This window comes from Nerophis ophidion, linkage group LG10 (genome assembly GCF_033978795.1).
Source record: "Nerophis ophidion isolate RoL-2023_Sa linkage group LG10, RoL_Noph_v1.0, whole genome shotgun sequence".
Taxonomy (NCBI): Eukaryota; Metazoa; Chordata; class Actinopteri; order Syngnathiformes; family Syngnathidae; genus Nerophis; species Nerophis ophidion.
Genome location: NC_084620.1, coordinates 39,051,913 through 39,071,381, shown reverse-complemented (window position 1 = coordinate 39,071,381; position 19,469 = coordinate 39,051,913). Strand labels below are relative to the sequence as shown.

The following is a 19,469-nucleotide window of genomic DNA, read 5'->3' as shown; positions in this document are numbered from 1 at the left end:
AGCCACTTCATCTAGCTCTTTCCGGGGGATCCCGAGGCGTTCCCAGGCCAGCCGGAAAACATAGTCTTCCCAACATGTCCTGGGTCTTCCCTGTGGCCTCCTACTGGTCGGCCGTGCCCAAAACATTCGGGTGGCATCCTGACCAGATGCCTGAGCCACCTCATCTGGTTCCTCTCAATGTGGAGGAGCAGCGGCTTTACTTTGAGCTCCTCCCAGATGGCAGAGCTTCCCACCCTATCTCTAAGGGAGAGCACTGCGACCCTGCGGTGGAAACTCATTTGGGCCGCTTGTACCCGTGATCTCATCCTTTCGGTCATGACCCAAAGCTCAAGACCATAGGTGAGGATGGGAACGTAGATCGACCAGTAAATTGAGAGCTTTACCTTCCGGCTCAGCTCCTTCTTCACCACAACGTCCGCATTACTGAAGACGATCCGCCTGTCCGCTCCCTGTACGATCAGTGTCAGAGCTTGGTCCGCATTGCTGGCAGTCGGACACGTTTCCAGTGAGGGTTGGACTCCGCTAAGGCTGTCCTTTGTCACCGATTCTGTTCATAACTTTTATGGACAGAATTTCTAGTCACAGTCAAGGCGTGAGGGGTTCCGGTTTGTTGGCCGCGGGATTAGGTCTCTGCTTTTTGCAGAGAATGTGGTCCTGATGGCTTCATCTGGCCAGGATCTTCAGCTCTCACTGGATCGGTTCGCAGCCTAGTGTGAAGCGACCGGAATGAGAATCAGCACCTCCAAGTCCCAGTCCATGGTTCTTGCCCAAAAAAGGGTGGAGTGCCATTTCTGGGTTGGGGAGGAGACTCTGCCCCAAGTGGAGGAGTTCTAGTACCTAGGAGTCTTGTTCACGAGTGGGGGGAAATTGAGTGTCCATGTTAGTGATTTCTTTGTCGGCAATTTTTTTTATTTACAACGCACATAGCAGCACCACATGCTCACTGGAGGCGTGCCTTTAGCGTCCTCTCTCACCTGAAACCGTGACCCTTTAACGGCCGCATGCTGTCCTCAGTCACGTCCGCTTTTCCTCCATGTAAACAGTGTGCCGACCCAGTCACATAACATCGATGGCTTTTGGAACTCAGTTCTCACACAACATCCTGTCTGGATTGGATAAGGAATCGGTTTGATAAGAGGATTCGGTAATGGCATCGAACTCGATAATCTCTTAACGAACATCATCCCCAGATAGATAGCTAGATAGATAGATAGATAGATAGATAGATAGATAGATAGATAGACAGACGGACGGACGGACGGACGGACGGACGGACGGACGGACGGACGGACGGACGGACGGACGGACGGACGGACGGACGGACGGACGGACGGACGGACAGACAGACAGACAGATAGATAAATAGATGGATAGGTCTTATTGTCATTGCAACAAGTACAACGAAACTTTGTTTTCAGCACAAACCCAATAAAGATTAGACAAACAAACAATGTACAGGGTTACAGAACAAGAACGCTGATAGGTCGCCACAAGGCGCCGCCCCGTAAAAGATGGGGAAAAAATTAAAACGCTGGGAAAGGATGAGTAAAAAATACAATCTAAACTCGATACCTAAGGGGGCCCAGTCTGGAGTGGGAAAAAACCTCCATAGCAATGCACATATACATATTACAACGTACATCTCGAGATATCTAGCAACAGGGGAAGGGAGTGCGGGGTCATGGTGGTAGGCCACAGCTCTCAGGCGCTGACCATCCTTCCGTCACTCCTATAGAGTTTGCTCATTTTCCTCGACTGATGCACTAACAGGGCAGCATGGTGGAACAGGGGTTAGTGCATGTGCCTCACAATACAAAGGTCCTGCGTTTTCCTGGGTTTAATCCAGTGCTCGGGATCTTTCTGCGTGGAGTTTGCATGTTCTCTCTGTGACTGCGTGGGATACCCTCCGGGTGCTCCGGCTTCCTCCCACTTCCAAAAACATGCACCTGGGGATAGGTTGATTGGCAACACTGATTTGGCCATAGTGTGTGAATGTTGTCTGTCTATCTTTGTTGGCCCTGCGATGAGGTAGCGACTTGTCCAGAGTGTACCCCACCTTCTGCCCGAATGCAGCTGAGATAGGCTCCAGCAAACCCCTGCGACCGCGAATGGGACAAGCGGTAGAAAATTAATGGCTAGATGGATGATGCACAAACATCATGTAGTTTATATTTTTTACATATGTACCATAGCTATTGGGACATCTAGTGGACGCATTTAGAACCGCAGTTTCTTTCATTCAAAAATTTCGGCTTATTTTAATACTTGGCAAGCTCATACCGCGGGCCGGATAAAACCTGTTCAGGCCCGCGGGCCGTACGTTCGAGACCCCTGGTCTAATTGATTCCAAGTGAGTTTCACCAGGTCACGGTGTTAGTTGGCTTGGCTTTCTTCCTGTCCCTCCAAAAGAAGAAGGTTTTTGACGACAACTTTCCGAGTAAAAAAATTCTGCTGCAGAATTTAGGGCGCTACGGTGTTTTTGTGGTGCCAGGCAGCGCTGGACAAACCGCCTGATAATCCTCTTGTGGCTCGGCGTTAAGTGTGTGTTTGTTTAGCATAACAATGGCCCTGGCTGTGCAAATGTTGCCAGTTACACAGCAAACCCGCCTAGGATAGCCAGGTACTATTATCATGGCACGGATTCCCCAGTCAGCCTTTTGTACCGACGGATTTGAACAGCTTATCCCAACTAGCATGTGCGGTGTTATCTGTAAATAACGACAACTAATTCATTGTCGAGTGACGGCTCTTTTTGTTGCGTTGCAATAAATCCACCCACCTCTTGTCAGGTTCTGCGAGGTAGCGAAAGAGAACGGCATGGACATCTTCCGTGTGTTTGATTCCCTCAACTACCTGCCCAACATGCTGCTGGGCATGGAGGCCGCCGGCTCAGCAGGGGGCGTCGTGGAGGCCGCCATCTCGTACACGGGCGACGTGTCCGACCCAATGAGGCAGAAGTACTCGTTGGGTTACTACCTGGAGCTGGCGGAAGAGCTGGTCAAAGCTGGAACTCACATCCTTTGTATCAAGGTGAGGGAATCGTGAGCATTGAGGTAAGAGTAAGTCTGACATTAACTAAGCAAAACCTCAAGAGCAGCAATATACAGTCGTGGTCAAAAGTTTACATACACTTGTGAAGGACATAATGTCATGGCTGTCTTGAGTTTCCCATAATTTCTATAACTCTTATTTTTTGTGATAGAGTGATTGCAGCACATACTTGTTGGTCCTAAAAAAACATTCTTGTAGTTTGGTTCTTTTATGAATTTATTATGGATGTACTGAAAATATGACCAAATCTGCTGGTTCAAAAGAATACATACAGCAATGTAGATATTTGGTTACATGTCCCTTGGCAAGTTTCACTGCAATAAGGCGTTTTTGGTAGCCATCCACAAGCTTCTGGTTGAATTTTTTGAACACTCCTCTTGACAAAATTGGTTCAGGTCAGCTAAATTTGTTGGTTGGTTTTCTTACATGAACATATTTCTTCATCGTTGTCCACACGTTTAAGTCAGGACTTTGGGAAGCCCATTCTAGCCTGATTTAGCCATTCCTTTACCATTTTTGGGGTCATTGTCCTGTTGGAACACCCAACTGCGCCCAAGACCCAACCTCCGGGCTGATGATTTTAGGATGTCCTGAAAAATTTGGAGGTAATCCTCCTTTTTCCTTGTCCCATTTACTCTCTGTAAAGCATCAGTTCCATTGGCAGCAAAACAGGCCCAGGGCATAATACTAGCACCACACCATGCTTGACGGTAGGTTTGGTGTTCCTGGGATTAAAGGCCTCACCTTTTCTCCTCCAAACATATTGCTGGTAATTGTGGCCAAACAGCTCCAATTTTTTTTCGATTTGACATCTCATGGACAAAGATAAGACCTTCTGGAGGAAAGTTCTGTGGTCAGATGAAACAAAAATTTAGCTGTTTGACCACAATACCCAGCAATATGTTTGGAGAAGAAAAGGTGAGGCCTTTAATGCCAGGAACACCATCCCTACCGTTAAGCATGGTGGTGGTAGTATTATGCTCTGGGCCTGTTTTGCTGCCAATGGAACTGGTGCTTTACAGAAAGTAAATGGGACAATAAAAGAGGAGGATTACCTCCAAATTCTTCAGCCATCCATCAATTTTTGGAGAAAATGGGGGGACGGCATGGCGAAGTTGGTAGAGGGTTACTGGTTCAATCCCCACCTTCTACTGTCCTAGTCACGTCCGTTGTGTCCTTGCTCCTGATGGGACCTGGTGAGCGCCTTGAATGGCAGCTCCCGCCGTCAGTGTGTGAATGGGTGAATGTGGAAATACTGTCAAAGCGCTTTGGACTCCTTAAAAAGGGGTAGAAAAGCGATATACAAGTACAACCCATTTAACATTTTGGGGTCGCGGGGGCCTATCTCAGCTGCATTTGGGCGGGAGGCGGGGTACACCCTGGACAAGTCGCCACTTCATCACAGGGCCAACACAGATAGACAGACAACATTCACAATCACATTCACACACTAGGGCCAATTTAGTGTTGCCAATCAAACTATCCCCAGGTGCATGTCTTTGGAAGTGGGAGGAAGCTGGAGTACCCGGAGGGAACCCACGCAGTCACGGGGAGAACATGCAAACTCCACACATAAAGATCCCGAGCCCTGGATTGAATTCAGGACCTTCGTATTGTGAGGCTCATGCACTAACCCCTGTTCCACCGTGATGCCTTAAAATTCTTCAGGACAACTTACAATTATCAGCCCGGAGGTTGGGTCTTGGGCGCAGTTGGGTATTCCAACAGCACAATGACCCCAAACACACGTCAAAAGTGGTAGAGGAATGACTAAATCAGACTATAATTAAGGTTTTAGAATGGCCTTCCCAAAATCCTGACTTAAACGTGTGGACAATGCTGAAGAAACAAGTCCCTGTTAGTAACCAACAAATTTAGCTGAACTGCACCAATTGTGTCAAGAGGAGTGGTCAAAAATTCAACCAGAAGCTTGTGGATGGCTACCAAAAGCGCCTTATTGCAGTGAAACTTGCCAAGGGACATGTAACCAAATATTAAAGGCCTACTGAAACCAACTACTACCCACCACACAATTTGATAGTTTATACATCAATGATGAAATATTAACATTGCAACACATGCCAATACGGCCGGTTTAGTTTACTAAATTGCAATTTTAAACTTCCCGGGAGTTTCTTCTTAAAAACGTCGCGTAATGATGACGTGTACGCGTGACGTCACGGGCTGTTATTAAATATGAGCGCTGCACACACACACAGCTAAAGGTCGTCTGCTATAACGGCATAATTACACAGTATTTTGGACATCTGTGTTGCTGAATCTTTTGCAATTTGTTCAATTAATATTGGAGAAGTCACAGTAGAAAGATGCAGTTGGGAAGCTTTAGCCTTTAGCCACACAAACACACGGTGATTCCTTGTTTAAATTCCTGGAGGTGAAACTTTACTATGGATCCAGACCACATGTCAACCAGCAGGTTTCGGTGAGAAAATCGTGGTTAAAAAAACAGTTCTTATCGGAGAAAAGCTGAGCTTGTGCCGTCCATGAAGCTGCCGTCGACTCTCCTCAGACACTGGCCTCAAGACATCCGTGGACACACACTTCCGACTATCAGGTACTATTTAACTCACTAAAACACTAGCAACACAATAGAAAGATAAGGGATTTCCCAGAATTATCCTAGTAAATGTCTCTAAAAACATCGGAATCCGTCCCAATGCAATCACGTTTTTTTTTTAACCTATTTTTTTTTATAACTTTTTTTTTGGAGTCTGTTGCTATCAATATCCTCAAACACGAATCTTTCATCTTCGCTCAAATTAATGGGAAAATTGTTGTTTTCTCGGTCCGAATAGCACTTTTTGTTGGAGGCTCCCATTAAAAATAATGTGAATATGTGAGGAGCCCCCACACTTGCGACCTCATCGTCTGCGACTTCCGGTAGAGGCAGGGCTTTTCTCTTAGCACGGAAAGTTGCGAACTTTATCGTGGATGTTCTCTACTAAATCCTTTCAGCAATAATATGGCAATATCGCAAAATGATCAAGTATGACACATAGAATGGACCTGCTATCCCCGTTTGAATAAGAAAATCTAATTTCAGTAGCCTTTAACATTGCTGTACGTATACTTTTGACCCAGCAGATTTGGTCACATTTTCAGTAGATCCATAATAAATTCATAAAATAAGCAAACGTCATGAATGTTTTTTGTGACTAACAAGTATGTGCTCCAATCACTCTATCACAAAAAAATAAGAATTATAGAAATTATTGGAAACTCAAGACAGGCCATGACATTGTGTTCTTTACAAGTGTATGTAAACTTTTGACCACGACTGTAATTAATAATATTCAGCAATAACGAACATTTAGGACGTACTCATTCCATCTTTGTGTTCCAGGGACATGGCCGGCCTGCTCAAGCCTGAGGCCAGCAAGATCCTGGTGGGGGCTCTGAGGGATCGCTTCCCGGACGTGCCCATCCATGTGCACACGCACGACACCGCCGGCGCCGGGGTGGCCGCCATGCTGGCGTGCGCCGAGTCCGGGGCAGACGTGGTGGATGTGGCGGTTAGTTTTTGTCTGTCTTTTAATTTGCACTTTTCCACACTTACATTTGAGTATCTTTATGCTCCTCAGTTCATTTGACTTCTGAGTGAAATTTCAGGGTGAACATAAAATGCCAATTTAGCATTTACAGATACACTTACTTATGAAAGTCTGAATATACTTGTCCTATTGATATAGTTCTCTAATTTTTGCACAAGGTACTGTGCTTTAACAAGGATCACAATTTACAAAGATGTGTGGTTCATTTAATGGACATAGTTAAAGTTAAAGTACCACTGGTAGCCACATAAACACACACATACACACTAGGTGTGATGAAATTACCCAATGCATTTGACCCATCCCCTTGTTCCACCCGTGGGAGGTGAGGGGAGCTGTGAGCAGCAGCGGTGGCCGCGCTCAAGAATCATGTTTAGTGATTTAACCCCCAGTTCCAAACCTTGATGCTGAGTGCCAAGCAGGGAGGTAATGGGTCCCATTTTTATAGTTTTTGGTATGACTCGGCCGGGGTTTGAACTCACGACCTGCCGATTTCAGGGGTCACCAACCTTTTTGAAACCAAGAGTTACTTCTTGGGTACTGATTAATGCGAAGGGCTACCAGTTTGATACACACTTAAATAAATTGGCAGAAATAGCCAATTTGCTCAATTTACCTTTAATAAATAAATCTATATATATATAAAAAAAAAAAGGGGGTATTTCTGTCTGTCATTCCGTCGTACATTTTTTTTCCTTTACGGAAGGTTTTTTGTAGAGAATAAATGATGAAAAAACCACTTAATTGAACGGTTTAAAAGAAGAGAAAACAGGAAAGGAATGAAAATTAAATTTTGAAACATTGTTTATCTTCAATTTCAACTCTTTAAAATTCAAAATTCAACCGAAAAAAGTGAAGAGAAAAACTAGCTAATTCAAATCTTTTTGAAAAAATTACAAGAAGAAATTATGGGACATCATTAGTATTTTTTCCTGATTAAAATTAATTTTAGAATTTTGATGACATGTTCTAAACAGGTTAAAATCCAATCTGCACTTTGTTAGAATATATAACAAATTGGACCGAGCTATATTTCTAACAAAGACAAATCATTATTTCTTCTAGATTTTCCAGAACAAAACATTTTAAAATAAATTCAAAAGACTTTGAAATAAGTTTTAAATTTGATTGTACAGATTTTCTAGATTGGCCAGAATAATTTTTTTGAATTTTAATCATAAGTTGGAAGAAATATTTCACAAATATTCTTCGTCAAAAAAACAGAAGCTAAAATAAAGAATTAAATTAAAATGTATTTATTATTCTTTACAATAAAATAAAAAAATTACTTGAACATTGATTTAAATTGTCAGGAAAGAAGAGGAAGGATTTTAAAAGGTAAAAAGGTATATGTGTTTGAAAATCCTAGAATAATTTTTAAGGTTGTATTTTTTTCTCTAAAATTGTCTTTCTGAAAGTTATAAGAAGCAAAGTAAAAAAATAAATGAATTTATTCAAACAAGTGAAGACCAAGTCTTTAAAATATTTTCTTGGATTTTCAATTCTATTTGAGTTTTGTCTCTCTTAGAATTAAAAACGTCGAGCGAAACGAGACCAGCTTGCTAGTAAATAAATTGAATTTAAAAATTAGAGGCAGCTCACTGGTAAGTGCTGCTATTTGAGCTATTTTTAGAACAGGCCAGCCGGCGACTCATCTAGTCCTTACGGGCTACCTGGTGCCCGCCGGCACCGCGTTGCTGACCCCTGCTCTAACCACAAGGCCACTGACAGTACAATTAAAAGTGAGATTTAAACAGTTTTCTTTTTCATGTTTACGTTTTTAAATGAGACAAAAAAAATATGACACCAGGACCCTATTGGCAAAACATGTGTTATGCGGATGGTCCCGTGTTCCGTGGGGGCCCCGTTTGGCGTGAAGAAGCGCAAAGTCAGTGTTTTTCCTGCCACGAATTGAGACAGAGGTGGTACAATCCTGACAATGCGCCGCAATTTTAATGGCAAAAAAATTGTAGTTTTTTTCATTTTATATAATTCGTATTCATCTGGTCAGGATGCCCCCAAAGCCTCCCGAGGGAGGTGTTTAGGGCACGTCCAACCGGAAGGAGGCCACGGGGAAGACCCAGGACACGTTGGGAAGACTGTCTCCCGGCTGGCCTGGGAACGCCTCGGGATCCCCCGGGAAGAGCTGGACAATGTGGCGGGGGAGAGGGAAGTCTGGGCTTCCCTGCTTAGGCTGCTGCCCCCGTGAGCCGAACCCTAAGGGGAAGAAGACGGATGGATAGATGGATGGATGGATAATTTGAGTTCTGCGATGAGGTGGCGAGTTGTCCAGGGTGTACACTGCCTTCCGCCCGATTAGCTGAGATAGGGTCCAGCGCCCCCGAAGGGAATAAGCGGTAGAAAATGGATAGATGGATGGATAATTTCTAATATGCTATAAAGAACACTGTATAATGGAGGGGTAGGGAACCTATGGCTCGCGAGCCAGATGTGGCTCTTTTGATGACTGCATCTGGCTCTCGGATCAATCTGAGCTGACACTGCTTAACACAATAAGTAATGAATAATTCCACTTGTAATCAAAGTGTTAAAAATAACGCTCAAAATATAAAACATGCTCATGCATTTCAATCCATCCATCCTTTTGTTCTACCGCACTTGTTCAAGAAGTTTCATTAAGAATAAGAAGAGATGTATTTATTATTGGTTAGTTTAGGGCTTGCCCTCCTGGGGGTTCTTCAGACCATCAAGCACGACATGAGAGCCTGTTTCCAGGTTACAATATTTTTAAATTTTTCAGTAAGTCTCTCAGTTGCTTTCCAGCAATTGTCTTTTTCTCTTTCGTTCTCGCTCGCACTCTGGCTCCAGCCCCAACCCTGTCTCTCCTCCTAGCTGCTGCTTATAAACAGAGCGACAGGTGAATAGATAACAAGGCCCAGGTGGGCCATTTACGCACCTGTCGCTGATTCAAGGCCAGTCCTGGCAACACCCCGCTTCGGTGCAGGCTACGTCCCCTCCACAGTTAGCTTCAGAATAACAATGTTATTACGAAGAATAAGAGACCTATTATACTCTAGAAATGTTGGTCTTACTTAAAAATGCACGCGTTTAGTTGTGTTCGCTGTTGAAAAAAATATCATATGGCTCTTACAGAAATACATTTGAAAATATTTGGATTCTTGGCTCTCTCAGCCAATAAGGTATAATGTATTGTAATTTTTATTCATTTGATAGGTAATTTGCTGTAAAATCATAAATCAAGCAGATACTCTATTTAAGTTTTTATTTGTATTTAGACAAAAAACTGTATGGAAAGTATGAAGATTTACTGTAATATTTGATGCAATAATGGATACTCCATCCATCCAATTTCTACCGCTTCTTCCCTTTTGGAGTCGCGGGGTTCCACTGGCGCCTATCTCAGCTACAATCGGGCGGAAGGCAGGGTACACACTGGACAAGTCGCTACCTCATCACAGGGCCAACACAGATAGACAGACAACATTCACACTCACAATCACACACTAGGGCCAATTTAGTGTTGCCAATCAACCTATCCCCAGGTGCATGTCTTTGGAAGTGGGAGGAAGCCGGAGTTCCCGGAGGAACCCACGCAGTCACGGGGAGGACATGCAAACTCCACACAGAAAGATCCCGAGCCTGGGATTGAACCCAGGACTGCAGGACCTTCGTATTGTGAGGCAGACGCACTAACCTCTGTTCCACCGTGAAGCCATAATGGATACAATTAAAGATTAAAAGGCATGCAATTTCAAGCAGTACATATATTTTTTCTGTCAAAATGAAAAAAAAATCCATGACATTTAGTGAGAAAATATTAAGTACTTTATTGACACATATTTTTTTCCGTTGTTCTTGGGCCAGATAAATAGTGTCGCGGGCCAGATTTGGCCCTTTGGCCTTGAGTTTGACACCTGTGGCCTAAGCGCTTGCATAAAATAATGATAATGATAATGATTGTACTTGTATAACCCTTTTTTTACATAACCCAAAGTGCTTTGACGCTATCTCCACATTCACCCATTCACACACACATTCACACACTCATGGCGGAGCTGCCATGCACGGCGCTAACCACGACCCATCAGGAGCAAGGGTGAAGTGTCTTGCTCAAGGACACTACGGACGTGACTAGGATGGTAGAAGATGGGGATTGAACCAGCAACCCTCAGATTGCTGGCATGGCCACTTTTGCTTTAGACACTCAAAGCTGATTTTGAAGGAGCCTTCAAGTGCTCTGTGGACAAACATTTTCACATGTTGTCACCACCATGAATTATTACATTTTAACTGCCTCTTACGTATTCCTCCTCGCAAATTTGCTTTTTAAAAGGAGTGTCTGATTTTGCCTGGCATATCTGCAACGCTAAGAAACAAACATTACAGAAGATGTTTTTTTTTTAAACAACAATGACATACTTGTAATGCTTTCTTGGGGTAACTCTTTTAGTTGACCTTGTACCAGTCAGTCTGTACCGTTATGAAACCCTAACTGATCCTATGCAAACTCTAATAAATTCTTCAATCAATTGATGTATTATAATTAGTCAGAAAAGGTGGGCAACAAAGCTAACTCTACTAGCTGTGTTCTCTTACCAGAGACAAAATGTTCACAGTCCAGTCTGGAGTGTTCTGTAGGAGTCCAGTGCACTGCAAAAAGTCAGTGTTCAAAAAGAAAAAGAAAGAAAAATACAATAATTAGGGTTATTTTATTTTTTCCAAACAAGTATATTTAGCTAACCTCAATGAATCCAAAAATACCTTAAAATAAGTATATTCTCACTAATAACAAGTGCACTTTTCTTGGTAGAAAAAAAATTAGACCTTTTTGCTCAATATGTTGAAAAATATTCTTAAATTAGGTAAATGCTAGTGCCATTATCTTGACATAATGATATGCGCTCGGCATCAGGATTTTTGTTTTCATGCTTGAAGTAAGAAATTATTCATTTAAAAAAGTAGTTTTTATACTGTGAGTGGCCCTGCGATGATGTGGCGACTTCTCCCGTCCGAAGGCAAAACCCAGTAACTCAATTTTGGTCAAAACTGAGCTGATAATAATTTTTGAGTTCCTAGGTGATATGCTTTACATTAGTGTATGCGATATTGTAATTTGTTCCGCAAGTAAGCTGTTACGCGCATGGCAGGACCTAGCAACTACCCACATAACCGCGTAGATACAACAGAAAAACCTAGTATCTCAAGGGACCAATCGGAGCTTCTTTGTCAGTCGCCTTATTGTCTTTAATGAGACATTTGCACCAATGGGGGCCGACGGTCAACCTGATTATGTGATATTATGGCACGAGGGGATATTTGGAAGATTGGCCCAGGACGTTGCAAGCACCTTCATAAAATGTATTGTTCTTGATTCTTCCCCTTGCATACTCTTTTGGGCAGATAACTGTGGAGGGTCAAAATAAAAACTGGACGCTGTACACGGCTCTTGCTTCAATGTGCAAACGCAGAATGTGGCCCACCCGAGATTGTGATAAAATATCTGGAGAAAGGGCACACGTTCATGAGAGCAGATTCAATTGATGGCTCAATCGGCAAGAAAATGAAAGCTCAAGAAAACCTCTATACGTTTGATGACTTTGTAGATCTTTGTAAGACAGCATCAAGATAGATTGGTTTTCCTTTGTTTTCTCAAAATCAGCTAGAAGTGAGTTACTAGGTTTTGCCTTTGGACGGGAGACTTGTCCAGGGTGTACGCTGCCTTCCGCCCGATTGTAGCTGAGATAGGCGCCAGCACCCCCCGCCATCCCAAAAGGGAATAAGCGGTAGAAAAGGGATGGAGGGATGGATACTTGTGAGTGTTGATGACATAGCTTTGCAAGAGTTGATATTCTAGTTTCAAGCATGTTTTACTCAATATCGGTCATAAAAATCTCAGCAACAAGCTGTTATATCTTACTGAGATCATTTAGGACCAAAACTCTTAACAAGTAAAACACTCTCATAAAATCAGCTTAGTGAAAATAATTATCTTATCAGACAGAAAATAAGCAAATATCACCTTATTTGAGAGATTTAATCTTACTTAGATTCCGGTTTTTGCAGTTTGATTCCTCCGTATGGCAGAAATCCACATGTTACGGCGGTCAACATCATGCACCAAGTAGCGGGAAACAACACGATTCGATCTGTTTCTTCTTCGGTAGTTGATTCAAGTGTTTCTGTGCACTGCTGTCGATTTTGCGTCTCTATAGTGACGCAACGCCGCCATATCTGCAACGCTAAAAACATAAAAGTTACTCTGACACGGAGTAAACCTTTTTTTAAATGACCAAGCCATGCTTGTAATTAGAGATGTTACCGGCCGAAATAATCGGTATCGGTTTCAGAATTATCGGTATCTGTTTTAAAAAAAAGTAATATATATGACTTTTTAAAACACTGCTCTGTACACGGACATAGGGAGAATAACAAAGCATCAATAAACCTTAAAGGCACTGCCTTCGCATGATGGCCCAATCATATGATATTTACGGCTTTTCACACAAGTGAATGCAAGTCATACTTGGTCAACAGCCATACAGGTCACACTGATGGTGGCCGTATAACCAACTTTAACACTGTTACAAATATGCACCACACTGTGAACCCACAACAAACAAGAATGACAAACACATTTCGGGAGAACATCGGCACCGTAACACAGCATAAACACAGCAGAACAAATACCAAGAAACCCTTGCAGCACTAACTCTTCCAGGACGCTACAATATAAACCCCCCGCTACTCCCTATCCCCCCACCTCCACCACGTACCCCCAACCTCAACCTCCTCATGCTTTCTCAGGGAGAGCATGTCCCAAATTCCATGCTGCTGTTAAAAAAAAAATAATGCACTTTGTGACTTCAATAATAAATATGGCAGTGCCATGTTGGCATTTTTTTCCATAACTTGAGTTGATTTATTTTGGAAAACCCTGTGACATTGTTTAAGCCATCCAGCAGGGAATCAGAACTAAATTAAGCATAATAATGTGTCAATTCCACCACTGTATGTATCGTTATCGGTTGATATCGGTGTCGGTAATTAAGAGTTGGAAAATATCGGATATCGGCAAAAAAAAACATTATCGGACATCTCTACTTGTAATGCTTTCTTGGGGTAACTCCTTTTAGTTGACCTTGTGCCAGTCAATCTGTACCGTCATGAAACTACCTGATCCTATGCAAACTACTAGTAGTAGCTGGGTATTTTGGGCAAACAGCTCAATTTTTGTTTCATCTGACCACAGAACTTTCCTCCAGAAGGTCTTATCTTTGTCCATGTGATGTCATTTTCTCCTCCGTTCCGACAATCAGCATATATTCTGCATATTACCAAGACTCAGTGGCCTAGTGGATAGAGTGTCCGCCCTGAGATCGGCCGAGTCATACCAAAGACTCTAAAAATGGGACTCCTCACCTCCCTGCTTGGCACTCAGCATCAAGGGTTGGAATTGGGGGTTAAATCACCAAATATGATTCCTGGGCGTGGCACCGCTGCTGCCCACTGCTCCCCTCAACTCCCAGGGGGTAATCAAGGGGATGGGTCAAATGCAGAGGACACATTTCACCACACCTAGTGTGTGTGTGACAATCATTGGTACTTTAACTTTACTTAACTTTAACGTAGGGACAAAATGGATTATTCTGCTCACTTAAGAGACGCAATCAACTTTGCACACATTTAGTAGATCCCCCTTTGCGTGTGCTATCGAGTTTGCACATGTAGTAGTACATGCAAACCTTTAGCAAATAGTGAAGTTTTTTTTGGTACAGGGATTTACTCTAATCGGATGTAAGTCGTCACGATAGGGGAGCTGCAGTCCAGACATGCAGAGCACCTCTGCACGAAAGGCAAGGTGTTAAAATATGTGGAGCACTCTCACAACGAGTCATGACTATCAATAGTGCTGAGAAGACGGATCTTGGCACTTTGTAGAAATTAAAGAAACCCCCCCAAAAAATGGAAAAATTGAGTAAAAAGGTGTGTGTATCGTAACAAACAAGCTGAAATGTTGATACTATAACTTATAATTACCGTATTTTTCGGAGTATAAGTCGCCCGGATTGTAAGTCGCACCTGCCGAAAATGCATAATAAAGAAGGAAAAAAACATATATAAGTCGCACTGGAGTATAAGTCTCACTTTTTGAGGAAATGTATTTGATAAAACCCAACACCAAGAACAGACACTTGAAAGGCAATTTAAAATAAATAAAGAATAGTGAACAACAGGCTGAATAAGTGTACGTTATATGAGGCATAAATAACCAACTGAGAAGGTGCCTGGTATGTTAATGTAACATATTATGGCCAGGGTAGGGAACCTATGGCTCTAGAGCCAGATGTGGCTCTTTTGATGACTGCAACTGGCTCTCAGATACATCTTAGCTGACATTGCTTAACACCAGACCTGGGCAAATTAAGGACCAGGGGCCACACATGGCCCGTTATGCTTTTTAATCAGGCCTGCCAGACATTTCCAAATAATTTTTTTAGATCTTCAAGATGGAAATTGTAGCTGTCATTATGATGTGCAGTGATGTTTTCAAATTACCGTGAGTCTTGAACTATACAAAGTATTTCAATGGTTGAAATCTGCTCTTTTGCATGATATACAAGTTACTATGGTAATATAATTAGTTACTATGCTAATCTAATTTGTTACTATGGTAATCTAAGTCACGGCAGCTCAGACGAGGCACCAAGCAGTGTGGGCGGTGAGCGTTTCCACAGAGTGTTTCCAGAGCGGTCAACCTGAAATGGGGGTGTCAGGGACCGACGCGGAAAGACATTTTTACAACAAAGTTCTAAAGCTTTATGATGTATCAGATATATCAGATTGTAAGTGTTTTTTTACCCTTCACTTTCATATTTTCCTGTGTTTGTAGCATTTTTGTTGCGTTTTGCTTGATTGTAAAATATGTCGATCGAGAGGGGGTGTGACATTCATATTTTGTCAATATTCATTCTTTTATCGTTCATAGTTAATATTGTAAATCCCACATTCTTCATTTTCATGTACATTCTGGGTGTCTTGTTCAGTAAAAAAATTTAAAATTCCATTCTGTTTTTAAGACAGTCTCTCATAACTTTTTTACCATTCAATCAGACATCATTGTGAGTTTTTATGTTAGTGTTCCTAAAAATCAGATATACCGGCCCCCCAGACACATTTTTTTTCTCAAAATTTGGCCCCTTGAGTTAAAATAATTGCCCAGGCCTGCTTAACACGATTAGTAATTAATAATTCCGCTGGTAATCAAAGTGTTCAAAACAACATTCAACATATAAAACATTCTCATGCATTTTAATCTATCCATCCATTTTTCTATCGCACCTGTTCAAGAAGTCGCATCAATGGTAAGAAGTATTTTATTTATTATTGGTTAGCTTCAGAATAAAAATGTTATAAAAATAAAATACTTATTATACTCTAAAAATGTTGTTCTTACTTAAAAATGCATGTAATTAGTTGTATTCAGTGTTAAAAAATATTATATGGCTCTCACGGTAATACACTTTAAAATATTTGGCTTTCATGGCTCTCTCAGCCAAAAAGGTTCCCGACCCCGGTATTATGGTAAGAGTCATTCAAACTATAACATATTTAATCTGTCACTCCTAATCGCTAAATCCCTAGAAATCTTATACGTCTAGTCTCTTACGTGAATGAGCAAGATAATATTACTTGAGGTTTTACGGTAATGTGTTAATAATTTCACACATAAGTCGCTCCTGAGTATAAGTCGCACCCCTGGCCAAAAAACTGCGACTTACGACATCAATTGAAACGCAGCAAAAATGCAACAAACATTGACATATAACCACGAAGGGTACAAAATTGACCCACCTACAATCTGATATAGCTGATATATCACTAAGCTTTAGAACTTCGTTGTGAAAATATCCTTCCGCGTCCGTGGAAACGCTTCCCACCCACACTGCTTGGTGCCTCGTCTGAGCTGCTGTGACGTAGATTACCATAGTAACTAATTGGATTACCATAGTAACTAATTTGATTACTATAGTAACTAATTAGATTACCATAGTAACTAATTAGATTACCATAGTAAGTCAATAAATCATAAATGGGTTGTACTTGTATAGCGCTTTTCTACCTTCAAGGTACTCAAAGCGCTTTGACACTACTTCCACATTCACCCATTCACACACACATTCACACACTGATGGAGGGAGCTGCCATGCAAGGCGCTAAGCAGCACCCATCAGGAGCAATGGTGAAGGTTCTTGCTCAAATACACAACGGACGTGACGAGGTTGGTACTAGGTGGGGATTGAACTAGGGACCCTCGGGTTGCGCACGGCCACTCTTCCACTGTGCCACGCCGGCCGTAACTAATTAGATTACCATAGCAACTAATTAGATGACCATGATAACTATTTAGATTACCATAGTAACTAATGAGATTACTATGGATTAACACTATACCATGTGGCGGTATAGCTCGTTTGGTAGAGCGGCTGTGCCAGCAACTTGAGGGTTGCAGGTTCGATCCCCGCTTCCGCCATCCTAGTTACTGCCGTTGTGTCCTTGGGCAAGACACTTTACCCACCTAGTGCCACCCACACTGGTTTGAATGTAAAAATTAGATATTGGGTTTCACTATATAAAGCGCTTTGAGTCACTAGAGAAAAAGTGCTATATAAATATAATTCACTTCACTTCATAGTTACTAATTAGATCACCATAGTAACTGGTCTACCATTCAAAAGTGCAGATTCCAACCGTTGAAATACTATGTACAGTTGAAGACTTACGGTCATTAGGAAAAAATCACTGCACATCAAAATGGCAGCTACAGTTTCCATCTTAAAGATCTAAAAAAAAATATTTGGGATTGTGCGGGCTAGATTGAAAAGCATGTGGCCTCCGGGGCCTTAATTAGCTCAGGTCTGTTCCATTGTATTGTTATTCATACAATATTTCTTTTTGAAAAGTTAGTTTTTCAAGTCATCTTACATGTTAAAATTGTGCTGTTTAGCTTTGAATTCATGTCAACGGCTGTTACACAATACCAAGGTTTTCGAGGTACGGGCTGAACGAAACAAACTCGTATCATTATGTACCACTGTCGTTCTCAGTCCAAACGCACGCAATTATATGCACTCCAAATGCTAAATATAGGTATGGAAGTGCACAGATTGAGACAGACCTCCTTCCTCTTAGATATGTACTCTCACCCTTCCATTAACATTAGCAAACATTCATTCTCTGCTGTTTGCATAATGAAATATATTGTGAATTCCTATAAATTAACCAGCAGGCGGCCATTTAAAGTTTAGAATCCCTTAATACAGGGGTCCCCGAACATTGGGCAGCAGAAAAAATATATATCGACGCCTTACGGACACTTTTTAAAAAGTTTTAGAAACATCAACTGTATTGTAAATGCAAATGAATTGTAGGCATTGTTCACACTGCAGGTCAATTCCGATATTTTGTACCCATATGTGACCTGTGGCGGATTTATTCATGTCAATGTGAACAGTGCAGGCCTCTTTTGTATGCGGAATTAAATCAGATACGTTACCAATGCGATTGCAGGCTGAACGATCGGGTCACTTTAAATGATAGTTCTTCCAAAATTGATAAGCGTCATGATTCTTTACCAATATAGACTAGAGATGTCCGATAATATTGTGCTGCCGATGTTATCGGCTGATAAATGCTTTAAAATGTAATATCGGAAATTATCGTTATCAGTTTCAAAAAGTAAAATTTATAACTTTAAAACGCTGCGAAGTAAATAGCGGTAATAAACCTCATAGGCTCTGCCTTTGCGTGCCGGTCCAATCACATAAAATCTACGGCTTTTCACACACACAAATTAATGCAAGGCATAGTTTGTCAACAGCCATACAGGTCACACTGATGGTGGCCGTTTAACACTGTTACAAATATGCGCCACACTGTGAACCCACACCAAACAAGAATGACAAACACAATTCGGCACCGTAACGCAATATAAACACAACAGAACAAATACCCACAAACCCTTGCAGCACTAACTATTCCGGACAATACCTCATGCTATCTCAGTTAGAGCATGTCCCAAATTCCAAGCTGCTGTTTTGAGGCATGTTTAAAAAAATAATGCACTTTGTGACATAACTTGAGTTGATTTATTTTGGAAAACCTTGTTACATTGTCTAATGCATCCAGCGGGGCATCACAACAAAATTAGGCATAACTAATGTGTTAATTCTACGACTGTATATATCGGTATCGGTTGATATTGGAATCGGTAATTAAGAGTTGGACAATATCAAAATATTGGATAGTGGCAAAAAAGCCATTATCGGACATCTCTAAAATAGACGCTTCCAAAATAAATAGTCGACGAACGAGCAGCAAACGGGTGAAAATAATATATCTCAAGAACTCACGTCGAAGTTCCACAACCACCACTCCTGTGTCTGACTGCTCACTCGTGCTCTTTGGAGCAGACATCGTATAAAATGTCCCGTCTTTCTTCTTAATCTAACTGTATGTAGGTTTTTAAATTGTTGCGTTAAATTTGATTGCACACAATCCTTGTGTTATGGTCCGTTGCCCGGATCATAGTTTATTCACTTGTGTTTTCAGCACCTTTTGAGCTTGTGTGTCTCAGTTGCCATGACGGCAAATTACATTCACCTGCCTCTGGTTAGTGTTCGGATGCGCACCTGTTGCCCGGGCACTATTCAAGAGGGCTATTTAGTCCTTGCCCTGGCCTTACTCGGTCTGGCTTCCTAGTTTGTTTCATATAACAGATGACGACGTTTGTTTCCTGTTCTGTACCTGCTAGCTTTCACGCTAGGCTTTTTTTACCTTCTAGCTCCCACGCTAGCTCCTTTAGTT

At 41.8% G+C, this 19,469-nt stretch overlaps 1 protein-coding gene across 1 annotated transcript in view; it reads left to right on the top strand.

Moving 5' to 3' along the window:
- The window catches only part of LOC133560789 (pyruvate carboxylase, mitochondrial-like), a 692,938-nt gene that overhangs the window by 588,705 nt on the left and 84,764 nt on the right, over positions 1 to 19,469 (top strand). Inside the window, exons 17-18 of the mRNA XM_061913719.1 lie at positions 2,790 to 3,031; positions 6,418 to 6,584. Of these exons, the coding sequence (XP_061769703.1) occupies positions 2,790 to 3,031; positions 6,418 to 6,584 (409 nt within the window). The remainder of the gene's footprint in view (positions 1 to 2,789; positions 3,032 to 6,417; positions 6,585 to 19,469) is intronic.